The 15,332-nt window shown below is 40.1% G+C and overlaps 1 protein-coding gene across 1 annotated transcript; it reads right to left on the reverse strand.

The window, feature by feature from the left end:
* Positions 1–2,624: 2,624 nt before the first annotated feature.
* On the reverse strand, positions 2,625–12,563 carry myl2a (myosin, light chain 2a, regulatory, cardiac, slow). The gene is made up of 7 exons (XM_088337111.1): positions 12,544–12,563; positions 11,976–12,068; positions 9,588–9,663; positions 4,076–4,180; positions 3,919–3,997; positions 2,916–2,964; positions 2,625–2,845 (listed from the first exon to the last, which is right to left on the reverse strand). Exons 1-7 carry the CDS (start codon positions 12,544–12,546, stop codon positions 2,741–2,743), a joined length of 510 nt encoding a protein of 169 aa, XP_088193237.1. The 5' UTR covers positions 12,547–12,563; the 3' UTR covers positions 2,625–2,740.
* Positions 12,564–15,332: the final 2,769 nt, after the last annotated feature.

The following is a 15,332-nucleotide window of genomic DNA, read 5'->3' on the forward strand; positions in this document are numbered from 1 at the left end:
TGACATTGTCGTATGGTGGGGGATAAAAACCTACGGCAATTAAGCTCCTGCGTTCCAAACCCCTGGTTCTCGGTCGAAACATAAAAGTTGTATAATAATATTAAACTTTTGTGACAAAATGGTATCTACCAAGTACTACTTAAGTGTAGTTTGCACGCATATAATTAATCATGATAAATACACACACAAAGAAAAAAGGACATTTTATTTACTTTCCGTGGGATGTGACTTTACCTGGTACAGTGGAGTAGTGGGGGAATGCAGAAGGGGGGCAGTGTTTGTGAATTAACATCGCTCATGAGAATTACTCTTGCAACGATTGTCTTAAAAGACTTAATTGCTTTGTCCTTATACTTAATAATTGTGTAATTCGTCGAATGTTTATAACACAATCATTGGCGTGCATCTTTTTCATATTGCAATAATAACAAGCTGTTTCCATGGTTATCACCTTGATGCTTCTTCCTTTAGCATCACAGCAAATCTTGGGACCCATGGTTAGTAACTATAGTGCATAAAATACAGAACTATATCCAACTAACTTGGAGAGTACACCAGACTGCGAATGGATCAAAGAGAGAAAAAGGCATTGTGGGAGGGAGGTCAGCCAATTGCATATCGACATCTCCATGATGTCATTACACCATCCAATAGAATACCAGCATCTTATGAGTTGACTAATAGCAGGTAAGCGTTTCAAGAGACGTCTGAGTGATGTTTGTTGTTGATGTCGTATGGAGGGATAAATGCCATATGAAGGGGCCAAAAAACATCATATTTAATGTGAAAAGAGTTCAAGGTGGAGACACCGTAACCTGGGGTCAATTGTACTTGTAATTTTATATAAAATTGTTGAAGAGAGAAAGACATTGTGGGAGGGAATTCAGCCAATGGCAATACAGTAGGCAGACAAGATTTCATAACGCAAGCCAATAGCGGACTCACATTTTATATGACGTCCACTTATAGCAGACAAGCTTCTTAAGAGACATCTGAGACACGTTTGTTGTTGATGTCATATGGTGAGGTAAATGCCGTAACGAGGGACAAAGAAAAATTGTTTTCCACATCGTAATTTGAAAAGTTTTTAGGGTAGGGACACCGAAACCGGGGTCAACTGTACTAGGATTTTTATATTAAATATACAAAGTGTGAGAGAGGCATTGTGGGAAAGTGTTCAGCCAAAAGAATATCGGCATCTTCGTGGAGCTTTGACGCAAACCAATAGCAAATCAGCGTCTTATGCAGTGTCGATCAATTGCAGACTAGCATCTTACTGAATGTTTCTGCAGTTGTATGATGGGTAAATGCTGTAACAAGAGGCCGAAAAAACATATTCCACATCGAAATGTTAAGACTGTAAGGTGGGAACAAAATAACCTGGGGTCAACTGTGCTTCAGATTTCATACACAATTACCAATTCAGTGGCGAGTTTAGCCAAAGTTACAGAGCATGCAGGTAAAAACAACAGGTTCCCTTCGCAATGATGAGTTTTAAATGCGGTATTTTGAAGTCAATGTCCAAATTGCACGAGGTTGAGTAAAGTCAGTAAAGTTTTTCGAGAATTGGCTTTTTGGTCTCGACTCACTAAAAAGAGTCGTCTCTCTCTGCTTCCAAATGGCTGTTCAGATTGTTTTTGATGCTTGAATCCATCCATCTATTATCTGCACGGCTTATCCTCAGTAGGGTCGCGGAAGTGCCGGAGCCCATCCCAGCTATCTTCGGGCAGTGAGCAGGGGACACCCTGAAGTGGTTGCTAGCCAGTCGTAGGGAACTCATTCGCGCAATCATTCCAAGGGACAATTTGAACCAGCCAATTAACCTGACAGGCATGTTTTTGGAATGTGGGAGGAAACTGGAGTGCCCAGAGGAAACCCACGCAAGCACGGGGGGAACATGCAAACTCCGCACAGGAAGGCTGTAAGCTGGATTCGAATCCATGACCTCAGAAGTGTGCCAGGCATGCGCTAATCACTGCGCTTCCATATATATATATATTTTTTTTATGTAAAATTATGAACAAAAAGTATATAAAAAAAGAAAGGGACGGGGATGAAGCAAAAAAGAAAAATGATACCAACATGAAAAAGAAGGTAAAAAAGAAGAAAAAGGGACCAGAGAGAAATGGAAAAAAAGAAATAAAACACTTGTAAAAAACAAAACAAAACAAAACAAAACAACACACAAGATAAAAAAAGAAATTAGAGAACCAAAGAAAAAAAAGCTAGAAAAAAGAAGTAAAAGCTAGGAAAAAATAAACCAAATGAGAAAAAAATACAGAAAAGAGGATTTTTTAAAAAAGTATGAGAATAAAGGAGGGAAAAGTAATAAAGACAGTTTTTGGGGGGGTCTCTTTAATCGGTCTTATGTTGCATTCAAATAATTTCCAACTATATTAAGTCAAATCTTGCTGCCAACATTGTACTTGTACTAAAATCTGTAATCAAATTCAGTTTTGTATTGTGCAACCGACAACATGAATCCCCAAAAAGTTAGTAGTATGCAATAAAAGATATTTAAAAAAAAAAAAAAAATCTTTTGTAAAAGTTGCTGCGAAAACAACTGCCCCCCGGCCCCCGCGTTCCAATAATTCCTCAAATCCAGAAACGATTCCTCTGAAAACCTTTATTGACAAACGAGCAGAAGCTGGCCGGGCGGATATTTTCATTGAAAACGATAAGAACTGAAAGGACGGACGAGGACGAAGGGATGAACGGTCAGTTGAGCTTCCCTTCTCGTTCACTCCTGGTCTTTCTCCTCGCCGTGGGTGATGATGTGCACCAGGTTCTTGTAGTCCAGGTTGCCGGCCACGTCCGGAGGGAAGGCGGCGAACATCTGCTCCATCTGAGGAGGACAAAGAAGATGTGGGCCTCAGTGCCTGTATGGCAGGTTGAGGAGATGGTGAGGGACGTACCTCTTCTTGGGTGAAGCGGTCGGCTTGTGTTGTCAGCATCTGCGTCACGCTGTGAAAAAAATTGATCAATGTTATATGATGTATCTTATATTTAGTTGGGGTCGTCATTACCACTAGTTAGAGTTAAGATCGGGCCTAAAAAATTCAGCCCGACCCTACTCGCGGGTAGAAAAACCCGAACCCGCCCAAAGCCGACAGATTAACTTGATTTGATAACCGAGCCCGAAATAAACCGTAAGCTTTTATTTGCTGCCAAAGTAAACACGAAGTTAGAAGGCGAAAATGACGTAAAGGAGGAGGAAGGAGGAAGCCGTGCGTCTTTTACCCCAACACTGAGGAGGAACATTTATTTGGATTTAGTCATTTTGAGTTAAACTGGGTTCGGCCCAGGCCCAAGATTTTACCCAACTCTTAAAATCCCCGTTTCTTCTTGTATCTGTCTTCTTCCAAAATCAGCTTTGAGAGTAGCCCAACGATATATATATATATATATATATATATATATATATATATACTGTATACCAAAATTTCCCTCCCGATCAGGAATCGCGTGCTATGTTCTGGGTTAGCGATAGCCGTCCCTTCCAGAATGAATGGGATTGGATTTTTCCCCTCGGGAATACATGGGGCCCATTCATTTCAATGGTCACCATGGTAACTAGGGAAGTTTCCAGGGTAGGCCCAGGTGTTTTAATATCCCACATGAAATTTAACCATGGGCAAATGGTGGATTCTAACAAGTGGATTTTAACAAGTTGATACTAATTGAGTAGATGCTAATAGCGATATGTACTGGTGGCAAAAGTTGGGGCACACTGATACAATGCTAACTCAAAGACATGCCAATGACCACATGCTAACAACTTCATGCTAAAGGCTACATGCTAACTACGTATTACTGTATGTTTTCTACCCCGTGATACAGCAATTTCAGTTTACGACCACCAACTCAAAATGGATTCATGCTGTATCCTGGGGATTTACTGTATTCATCAGCACTTACTGGTCCTTCCTAAGCACTCCTTTGCCTTCGGGGTCAAAGACTTTGAACGCGTTGAGGATGGTTTCTTCGGGATCGGCACCTTTTGACACACAAAGTTATCATTTAGCGGATATGTAAAAAGTATTTCAAGGATATATTTTGGGTTGACTGTTGCTACCTTTGAGTTTCTCTCCAAACATAGTAAGGAAGACGGTAAAGTTGATCGGACCCGGTGCTTCTTTCAGCATCTCGTCGATCTCCTCCTGTTTGACGTTAAGGCGACCTATAAAAGAAATGAGGTTTAAAGAACTGTTTTTGTATTTTTTTATGCTAAATATTTTAAAAATCATCATTTGATAGTGGAATACAGTATTTGATGCAACATCCATTGCATCCTGGTCATTCTGGAAGGGGATTACCTCATGTGTGGTCCCTTCTCAAGGTTTCTTCATTATCCTCATGTTGAGGTTTTTGCGTTTTCCCTTGCCCTCATGTAGGTTTTAGATCAGGGGATTGTGTCATAATAGTCTGAAGTCTGTGGTACTCAGTGCAGCCCTTTGAGACTCCTTGTGGTTAAGGGCTATACAAATAAACACGACTTGACTATTTTACTGGATCATTTCTATTTACAATAATTCACTGTATTCAGAGGTAAATGATGTCATCAGTAAATAAATATAACGACTAAATTTAACTTTTACGATTGATTATTATTGTTTCATTGTCATTTTAATGCTTTATTTATCACTCTAGAATTGATTATTAATCCATTTTTCCTTTCTTAATCCAATACCGATTCGTGATTGAATTTCCGATATAATTTTAAAGAAATTTGTTTTTTATACTCTAGGATATTATCCAGAGAGAAAGAGCGAGAGACCATAAAAGGTATTCTTGACGATCGCTGTACTTTACTTTCGTTTTTGGACGTATTCATGCATGAAATGAAATAAACGTATGTATTTTATTAGTAAGTTTTGTACTGTTTAACTCATTTAATGGCAGATGTTTTTCTCAGATTGGGAGAGCTGACTGATTTTTGATGGCCTACAGAAAAATGGAGTTCTGTAGCTACAGGATAAGAAATCCCAAGAGCCAAGAAGAAATCCGCAGGTTTCAGAGCGTTCTCCGTTCGGGCTCAGACACTGTGAAATACTCTGCCCCCTGAGATTCGATCTGCAACCTCAGTGGAACTGTTTAAATCGAGGCTCAAAACACACTTGTATACTATAGCTTATGAATGAACTATATTTCATGTTGACATTATCTGTGTATTGTTTGTTATCGCAACATCTGTTGCAGTTTTGTCATCCTGGTCACATCCTGTGTGGTACCTTCTCAAGGTTTCTTCATTTTCCTCATGTTGAGGTTTTTGAGTTTTTCCTTGCCCTCATGTGGGTTTTAGATCAGTGGATGGTCTCATAATAGTCTGTAGTCTGTGCAGCCCTTTGAGACTCCTTTTGATTAAGGGCGTCACTAATAAACATGACTTTTGAAATTTGGTTTTAGAGGAATTTTGAAACCTTTTATATTTATGAAATACCTCGCTCGTTGCAGTTTATGTTAATTTAGAAGCTTTCTCTTTTGCATATATTGTCATTGATCATCTTTTGAGAGTTTCTACATAATTTAAAGTGTCAGTGTGCAATAATTCCCCACTAAAGGTCACTGTAGCTTGTATTGAAGCTGATGGAAACCCGAAGGATACCATTTGACAAAATTCGGAATCCCAATTCCATAATTTCTTGCATGAGTAAGGAACAAGCTGGTGTTAATCCTTGCTAGTGACAACAAAAACCAAGCGAGTTGGATACACTTGGAGCGGCTGAAAATAGCAAATAGCTGGAGTTGGTCAGAGGTTGTGTAAGTGGCTAGCTTTTGTGGCTACTAAATGCATGACCAGCTTTATTTACACGGAATAGCTATACATTATCAGCAGACAATAACTTGTATGTTAGCAAAGAGGCTAGAGAATGAAACATTGAAAACGGTGAAAGATGCCTGAATGACAGGACTGGGCACCCATCATATGCAGTCTTCAGCTGCCTGGGCTAAGTTGCTGTTAAGTACTAGTAGCACCACCGGGACAAGGTAACATTGCAAAATGGTCATTCGTGCTTCCGTAGAAGTATGTTGGCGGCCAAAATAGTCACCTTCTTCAAATTGTGTAGGTTAGTTACACATTTCTAAACCTAAAATCACATGTATTAGAAAGTGCATGCGTTTTTGCTTACTATGTAAATCAATAGTGTTTTATTTACATCGATCAAGTGTTTTTACACCACTAGGGGACGCTATATAATAGGCTATACATATAATATGCTAAATGTTATTGCACTATTCTTTTTCATTGCATTATTTTAGAACTTAGGACAGATTTTCTAAGCTCTATGTTATTATAGATACAATATTCTGCCTGTCATCCTTACAGTATTTGATATTTGGGGCCGGGAATCGAACCCATGACCTCCAAGTCCCAAGAAGAGCACGCTACCTCCTAAGCTACTGCCACCCCACATATATATAAAATGTGTTTTTAAAAACTGTAAAAGACAGAGAAAAAAGTGAAACACTTTATCCTATTTTCTTTTATAAATTATTTTATTTTGTTGGCCGTCAATGCTTAGGTCTGGCTCATCATTGAAGAGCAGGATGACACTGAAAAAGGCGACCAAACGATGAAGGTGCTGTATCCGAGGTTTCTCCTGCTACTGGAAACCATGGAAACCAGTATTGTCTGTTTCAAGGAAAATTTAGGCTTTAGCAGTCGCAATATCCGCCCTAAAACGGTGTTAGCCTTAAAAGAATTATTACCTACGGTAACTGCAGCCTTCCCTTCGTACACTGGGTCTGTTGACTCACTTACAAACAACTTCAATACTGCTTTGGTAAATGTCCTTGATTCTGTGGCGCCCCTAAAGTATAAATTCCGACCCAAGAAGAATACACCTTGGTTTACTGAAGAAACTAGGTTACTCAAACAAAGTTGCAGAAAAACTGAACAAAAATGGCGCACTACTAAGCTGGAGGTTTTTCGACTGGCCTGGTGTGACAGTTTGCTGAAATATAAAGTAGCTCTTGCCTCAGCTAAAGCTTCGTAATTCTCTAAGATTATTGTTGAACATAAGAATAATCCGAAATTTTTGTTTGACACAGTGGCGAAACTTACCAGACAACAACTTAACCCAAATGGTTGCACTTATTCTGCTAATGACATTATGGAATTTTTTAATAAAAAGATTCAACTAATCAGGAATGAAATTTTAAAAGAACGCTCTGTTTCCGCCTCCTATATCAAAGATGTGGAGGTGCTAGGTATGGACTGTGTCAGCGGTTGTTCAGAAACATTCTCCAGTTTCAATGATTTGTCCCTTGATAATCTAACACAGATGGTCAGTAGGGCCAAACAAACTACGTGCCTGCTTGATCCGTTTCCAGCTTCACTGGTGAAGGATCTGTTTGGGATCTTAGGACCATCAGTTTTAAATATTATTAATATATCGCTATCCTCGGGTATTTTCCTGTAGCCTTCAAGTCTGCCGTCATTAAATCCACGCTTAAGCGACCTAACCTTGACCCAGAAAGCCTAGGTAATTATAGGCCAGTGTCAAATCTGCCATTTTTTGCGAAATTACTTGAAAAGGTCGTTGCACAGCAGCTAAATGACTTCATGTCAGAAAATAACCTTTTTGAAACTGTCCAGTCAGCATTTAGGGCAAATCATTCTACTGAGACAGCCCTTGCTAAAGTAACCAATGATCTCCTTTTAACAATAGATTCTGGTGCCTCATCAATGTTACTGCTGCTGGATCTCAGCGCTGCTTTTGATACGGTCGACCACAACATATTATTGGTTCGTCTAGAACGCATTGGTATCTCAGGAACTGTACTCTCGTGGTTTAGGTCCTACCTGTCAGACAGGATGCAATGTGTTAACTATGGCAATCTGACCTCTAAACAATCTAATGTCCCTTGTGGTGTTCCTCAAGGCTCTGTACTTGGCCCCCTTCTTTTTAGTATTTATATGATCCCGCTTGGTGACATTATCCGCACGTCAAATATTAGTTACCATTGCTATGCAGATGACACTCAACTGTATGTGCCACTGGAAAAAACTGGACATTTAAGTTTTAGAAATCTGGAGGCTTGCCTTACTGAGATTCAAAGATGGATGTCAAATATTTTTTTACGCCTTAACCCAGAAAAAACTGAAATGTTGATTATTGGTCCAGCTCACTGTCGTCAGTTGTTTTCAAACACTACCCTGAACCTAGACAAATGTAATATCACCCATAGTGACTCGGTCAAAAATCTAGGTGTTATATTTGATCCTAATCTGTCGTTTCAGTTACACGTGAAAAATATTACTAGAATAGCTTTCTACCACCTCCGTAATATTGCGAAGATTCGTTCGATGCTGTCCCAATCAGATGCAGAGATTTTAATTCATGCGTTTATTACTTCTCGGCTTGATTACTGTAATGTATTGCTTTCTGGTCTCCCGATGTCTAGCATTAAAAGTTTGCAGCTGGTTCAGAATGCGGCAGCTAGACTTTTGACTAAGACCAAAAAGTTTGTGCATATTACTCCTGTATTGGCCATCTTGCACTGGCTCCCAGTCCACTTAAGATGTGACTTTAAGGTTCTCTTATTAACATATAAATGTTTGCATGGGCTTGCACCCTCTTATCTCTCCGATTTGATTTCCCCCTATGTTCCTGCATGGAGTCTGCGCTCGGAAAATGCCGGTCTACTCGTGACTCCGAGAGCCAAGAAGTCTGCGGGCTCGAGAGCGTTCTCCATCCGGGCCCCGGTGTTTTGGAACGCCCTGCCTCTGGAGATAAGATCTGCAACCTCAACGGAAGTTTTTAAATCGAGGCTTAAGACACACTTCTATTCCAAAGCGTATGATTGATGCCCATCTCATATTCTGTTTTGTCCTGTCTTTTTCCGACGCCTGCCAGGCTGATACGAAGGAGAAGGATGATTTGGGATGGGTCAGCGGACCGGCGTCTGACCTGCAGCATGTCAAGCCCTGCATTTACCAGCTGGCAGAGACGGGAGGCAGCGTCGTGGCCGTCATAGACTTTCTGGACTGGTTTGCAGGCTGGGGGCGTCGTTGATGTCATGCACTTTCCGGACATTTTCAACATCTTACCTTATGTTTACTATTATGTGTACAGTAATGCTAATTGTAATTCACCCTGGTCAATCCTGGAAGGGGGATTACCACATGTGAGGTCCTTTCTCAAGGTTTCTCTTTTCTCCTCACACTGAGGTTTTTGAGTTTTTCCTTGCCCGCATGCTGGTTTAAGATCAGGTAATTGTGTAATTTTGTAACTGTAATCCTGTGCAGTCCTTTGAGACATTTTTGTGATTAAGGGCTATATAAATAAATTTGACTTGACTTGACTTGACTTCTTGTAGGGGAGCAAACCCCTACCCTAAAACAGGCCTGGAGAAGGATGGGCACAACCAGGCTGTTTTGCCCAAGACACACCACAGGATGTGGTGCCCCCCTGATATCAATGACACTAAAGAAAATTCTATTCACGAATCCAGTACTGATACCCAGTTCGAGGATTTATTGTCTCCCCAGTGGAAACATTTCAGGTCTTAGAACCGCAACCTGGATTTGCGGATTTAAACGCACTATAAAAAGCAAACAAGGAGAGATGACGTCAACATACCGAGCGCTGCAAAAGTGTCTCTCAGGTCGTTCTTGTCGATAAAGCCGTCTCTGTTCTGGTCCATGATGGTAAACGCCTGTAACACACGCACCCATTTATTGTTAAAAACCGCAATTAATCTCCATAACGGTCCACTGGAACCATCTTGAAATCCAACATGCCGCCGGACACGACGACAAGTGTCAAAATGCGAGGGACGAGCAGGACAGCGGACAAAGCTAGCGTACTTATTTATAACGTCGACTCGCAATCCCGCTGTTACTCGATCGTGGCGACAACAGATTTTATGGGATGGAACTTTGAAATCGGCTTTGTCTCTCTGGCGCAGTTTTTGAATTGACTCACGGATGAATCGAGCGTGGGGTGCCTCAGGGATCAGTTTGAGGTATCTTTATTTTCTTCAAAGCCCCATTATGTAATGTTTGATCACCAGGTGGCACGGAGTTGTCTAAGGTGAACAAAAAAACAGTACCACAGAGCACAGCGTAGCAGCAAGATGCCACACAAACATGGCGGCGACTTCTAAGTTGGGATTGCACTACGTAAAAGGAACAGATTTCTCGACATATTATTTTTATCAAAATTAACAGTAGCATAGGTCATTTAATTTTGCCTAGTATTCAATTTATTATTATTATTTTACTGAATGAAAGTTACAGATAGGGGGCACTACAAATTACACATTGTCCCTTCAAAATCCGGTGATTTAAAAACCTTTGATAACAAAGTTATTATCAGTTATTTTATACTCTCAATATGATTCCAATACCTTTTTTTTATAGAGTATTCCCCCGCCATTTCACAGTTTGGCTTTCGGGTTTTCTATTAACATTACAGCATCACTTAACAAGCGCCTTTACATCCAGACCATTAGGAGAACTGCCTTCTGTTTCCTGTAAGGTTAGTATGTCCAAAGTCCGGCCGGGGGGCCAGTTACGCCTGTGATGACATTTCTATTGGCCCGCGGTCTCCGTCATAAAATTAATCATACCTGGCCCACCAGTAATGTTGACCACACTATAAAATAAATGTGTACAAATAAAAACAATTTTACCAGATGACAGCAGTAGCCCTTTGGCCACATTGCCCTTGGCTTTCGGTGAGAATTTTAGCCCAACCCATTTACGACATAGCGAGTTTAAATTTAAAAAAAGGAAAATCGACTGTGAGGGCCGGCACTTCAAGGACAAGTGGAAATTGGAGTATTTTCTCACCGAAATCCGACACAACTGCGTCTGCCTAATTTGGCAAGAAACTGTGCATATTTTCAAAGAGTATAATCAAGAGGCACTTACAGAAACATGCTGGCTATAAAAGCTAACGGGAAAGGAGCGCTGTGAAAAGGTGAAGCAAGTGCTTTCTCACGAGACCCCGAGAGTCAAATGAAGATGCTACAAAAGTGAGCTACGAGGTCGTGATGCTGATTGTCCTGCACTGCAAACCTTCTTCAGAGAGTGAATTTGTGATTGGCTGCTTAAAGAACGCCAGGCTGAATAGTCGGCAAGGATATAACCCCAAGCTTATGCGATTATACGAGTAAATTGATCGGGGGTGCCTATATGGAAATAAAGGTATTTTCGGCATTTAACTTTCGACATTAAATAAAGGATGATTTTTGTTAAAGTCATTCACCAAAATCAGTGAAGTACCGTGCTTGTTTGCTCAGTACGGTGTGTTCACGAGTTGTGCTCGCACGTGGCTTGCCAGAAACAAGGACTTCCACTATATATGGATAGATATAACTGTGGCATCCAATATATATGGATGAGACAAATGTGGCATTCTCGCTGTGGCGCAGAAAATAAAAAGAAAATGTGCCAGAGAAATAGCAAGTGAGCTGGAGTTGAAGTGTGGAATTTGTCTCTGTACTACCATTCCCACAGTGCTTTGCAACTTAAAAATCTCCCAGGATTGAATATGTTTGGCTAAAATATATTTCATTTGGTTCCTACTTTGGAAATACTTAATACAGGTGGTTATGGAAAGGATTCTCACCCAAATGTGAAGTGTTGATAAAATCCACGCCTCTATTAAGCATAGCTAAGAGCAGTGGTGCTTTCAAAGACTAGACAGGCAGTTGGAAACGTCAAATACTCCAAATAAATCTGCTAAAATGTGCTGGAATTGGATAATTAGAGCAAAAAATCGTAGTTATTTTTAGGAATGAGCTGGAAACCAATGGAAAATTGTCAAGGTTTCTTCATTTTCCTCATGTTAAGGTTTTTGAGTTTTTCCTTGCCCTCATGCAGGTTTTAGGTCAGGGGATGCTGTAATAGTCTGTGGAACACTTTGATACTTCTCTTGTGATTAAGAGCCTTGAAAATGATCATGACTTGACATTTTTCATGATCATTTGGTGGAGAAGCAAGTCGAGCAGGTGGAACGTACCTCCTTGAATTCTTGAATCTGGGCCTGCTCAAACATAGAGAAGACGTTGGAATTGGCTCCCTCTCCTGTTCTCTTCTTGGCTTTTTTGGGCGACTGTTCACGAAAACCCAAACAGAAAAATTAGACTTGCTTTGGTGACACCCTCAGCCAATTCGGTTTTTGATATTAGGCAAATGCGAAGGAGATTTCATAGGATGCCAGTTCCATCATTGCGCACGATTGTTCCTTGATTTAACCATTACATCATTATCACTATCAACCAATCATGTTTTTTTTTTTTTTTTTCAATTTCCACACCCCCTTAGGGCCGATCTTTTTTTTGTAACCTTAAAGATTAAATCAAAAGAGGGGGCTCAGGGAAAAGCTTCAGACCAGGGAATGGAATTCTTGTATCTGAAGGCTTTTCTCCCAGATCTCCTTGCAAGTTGAAAATCCACTCCTTATTTCGAGTGTCACTAAAGTTTCAACTTGACACAAAGGTTTATTCCATATGAATCCATGGTAGCAGCAATGAAAGCCATTTTCAGGATGATAAAAGTATAGCTAGCATGCAGAGGGCGTGTCTTACCATGTCTGAGCAGCTGCGAGGCGAGGATGCCAGTGAACAATGGGCAGAAGGTGGGTGGCCTTTTGTAGCCTCCCTGCCCTCGTCTCCACTGGATGATATTTATAAACGATGTCCTGTTTAGGAAGTGGCAGGTAAAAGATGCTTCGACTGCCGTGCACCGAATCGCGTGCTCGTTTTTTTTATTTTTTTTTTTACATAGCAGGCTGAAGGTTAATCATTGGCTTGGCTGTGTCAACAATGCATATTACGCACGGATTTGGTTCTCAAATCATTACGTGGGAGATTGGTGTTCATTTTAGACATCGGACCTGATGAGAGTTTCCTGATTGCGGAGTAATTCTTGCCTTTTAACGACTTAAATTCAATACTGACACCATGCAGGAACACGCGCTGGGTAATTCCTATTAAGGGGTAGACACTATAACATGTTAGAATCATGTTCATGTCTTTTTCAAACTTTATCAATCAAATCCTGTGAGAACAACAAATAGAAAAGAGAGTGTAAGTATGTGATGCTTCTCCTCCCACATGTGTAAATCCAGCTCGAGTGTCTTTGTTGTTTTGGATTGAACAAGGCCCAGACTGCTCTTTTCTGCGATGGCTCCGTTTCAACCCATGCTCATTTTTAATGTGATATATTTCATATATTCAAATATTGATTTAAAAACAAATTTAAATTAAGAAAAAAAATAGAAAAAATACTCAGTAAAATGAGTCTGTCATGTGCCAAATCAAACATCTTTGCTCATTTAAATTATCGTTTTTATTTCAGTAGATGAAAAAACATTTAAAAAGTACAGTAATCGAATCTTACTTATTTTATATCTTCATATCAAACACTTTTAAAATGTAGTAAAAATATATAAAAAATTAGAAATATGTAAAATGAGCAAAATTGTTGTCTTCCATATGATGCTAATGTTGTTTACTTCTAGTATTGATTTTATTTTAGTAGAAACAACACTTGAACAAAAAAATACAGAAAATGAACACCATTTATTTGATATAATATGAATTAAGTTTTTCGGGCTTTTTTGTTGATAAAGGGTTGTATGCCACAGCAACTCATCCTTTGTGCTGTAGGCTTAATGTTCGTTGTCAGGTTGGGAAGAGCATAGTGGAATGGATGTTTGGTGAACATGAGTGTCTTGACTCTAGCTACATACCATTAGGAGGATAAGGCTTTGGTATATAAATACTATTTTCACAAAAGCAAATCAAAATGAAATGCAGTAAAATGCTATTTATATATTGATATATGTTGAAAATATAGAAAATAAACAATAAAAACTGTAAAACGAGCGAAACTGCCATCTGCCATATCAAACTAATGTTTATTCCAAGTAATAATATTTTTTAGTAGAAAATTTCCCCCCAAAAGAGTAAAATTTACAACAATTTAAATTCTACATTATTTTTCACAAATGTAGTCATTATTGTATCGCACAAGCAAATGAAGTTGGAATACATTAAAAAAACACTTCAGCTAAATCATTTATGTATGAGGTATTTCTAAACTACTCTATAAATTTGTGTGTGTTTGTATGTGACCTATAGGCTCTGAAACAGCTGAACCAATTTTAGCAAAAATTGACACAGTAGTACTTTAGGCCTCCGTGAGGGTCTTTAGCTAGGTTTTGTGTCAAGGCACCCCCAATAAATACTAACAAAATCGATAAACATCTGCTTTCTTGGCGGCTCTGGAGCTGCTCTTTTGGCGCTTACTAGTGGTTCCCTGGCACTTTTTCAACGAACCACGTCCCCAACAACTTTGCCCGAGTAGAATTCCCTGCAACCCGGGCCATTATGCTATTTGAAATATTTCTTCACATTTCAGAAGAACATTTTTAAAATAATAAGTCAAATTAGCCAATCGATTTCCCAACGTCACCGGATTTGCCTTTTTTTTTTTTCAGTAGTACCTCAGATACTACTCGGTGTAAAAAGTCAGACCACCCCAGCATCCTTAACCACGTATCGGCATGCTTGCTGTCACCAACGAGCCGCTTGTCTCAAATAAACACGTCCTTACGATGCGTTAACACGTCCTCTCGGATGTTCTCGGGTCAAGAAAAGCGACAGTGTGCGAAAAACGGGCGAGGCCTGGAGGCTAAATCGAGACGCTGTCAAAACGAATGCCGTTTGACGGCCCGGCGGCAGATGTCGGCGGTGTCGAGTGGCAGACATAATGTGAGCGGGGTTATTGTTACCCTGGTAGGGGAGAAAGGCGTTCTATTGTTATTCCTCCGTTTGCAATTCGTGAGCAGCTACTGTGGCCTCCCCGCCGGGATGTGGCCACGTGCCTAAAAATACAACCGGCTTCTCCAACCGACATGAACAAATGGTGGCCGCGATGTCGGGCGTCAAAGCCTACAGGCCGGTAACCCGTTCGCCGAAGGCCGGCTGGAGCCAGGATCCGTACACCTTTTTCATGGCCAAATTCAAGCTCTTTCAAGGCCATTTTTTCCAGTACCTTCTATGACTAAAATTAATTCGCTATCTTGTCGTTAGCACATGCTATTTTGAGCTGTTCCTATTTAGGATCTATGATATTTTTGTGTCAATGGACTGCTATAAACTGACATGAATTCTGCCATTCTGCTTTAACAATGCACGCACAGCTCGTCTACGTCACACTTGTTATAAAGACGGAAAGGGCTCTATAGGTAATGGGTAATAATGGAGTTCTATACGGAGGACAAAAAGAAAGTGCTGTATTTATCAAAGCAGAAAAATAAGACAAATTTGGACTCATTTAATGGTATTGACTGCTGATCTTTTGCTTTTAC

The sequence above is a fragment of the Urocampus carinirostris genome, chromosome 6 (genome assembly GCF_059441175.1).
Source record: "Urocampus carinirostris isolate Australia breed hairy pipefish chromosome 6, RoL_Ucar_1.0, whole genome shotgun sequence".
In the NCBI taxonomy this organism is placed as follows: Eukaryota; Metazoa; Chordata; class Actinopteri; order Syngnathiformes; family Syngnathidae; genus Urocampus; species Urocampus carinirostris.

Coding starts and splice junctions, on each gene's coding strand:
- myl2a (XM_088337111.1), bottom strand. Junction 4,181..9,587: donor AGACACTTTTGCAGCGCTCG/GTATGTTGACGT, acceptor TTTCTTTTATAG/GTCGCCTTAACGTCAAACAG. Junction 2,965..3,918: donor GGAGTGCTTAGGAAGGACCA/GTAAGTGCTGAT, acceptor TTTTTTTCACAG/CGTGACGCAGATGCTGACAA.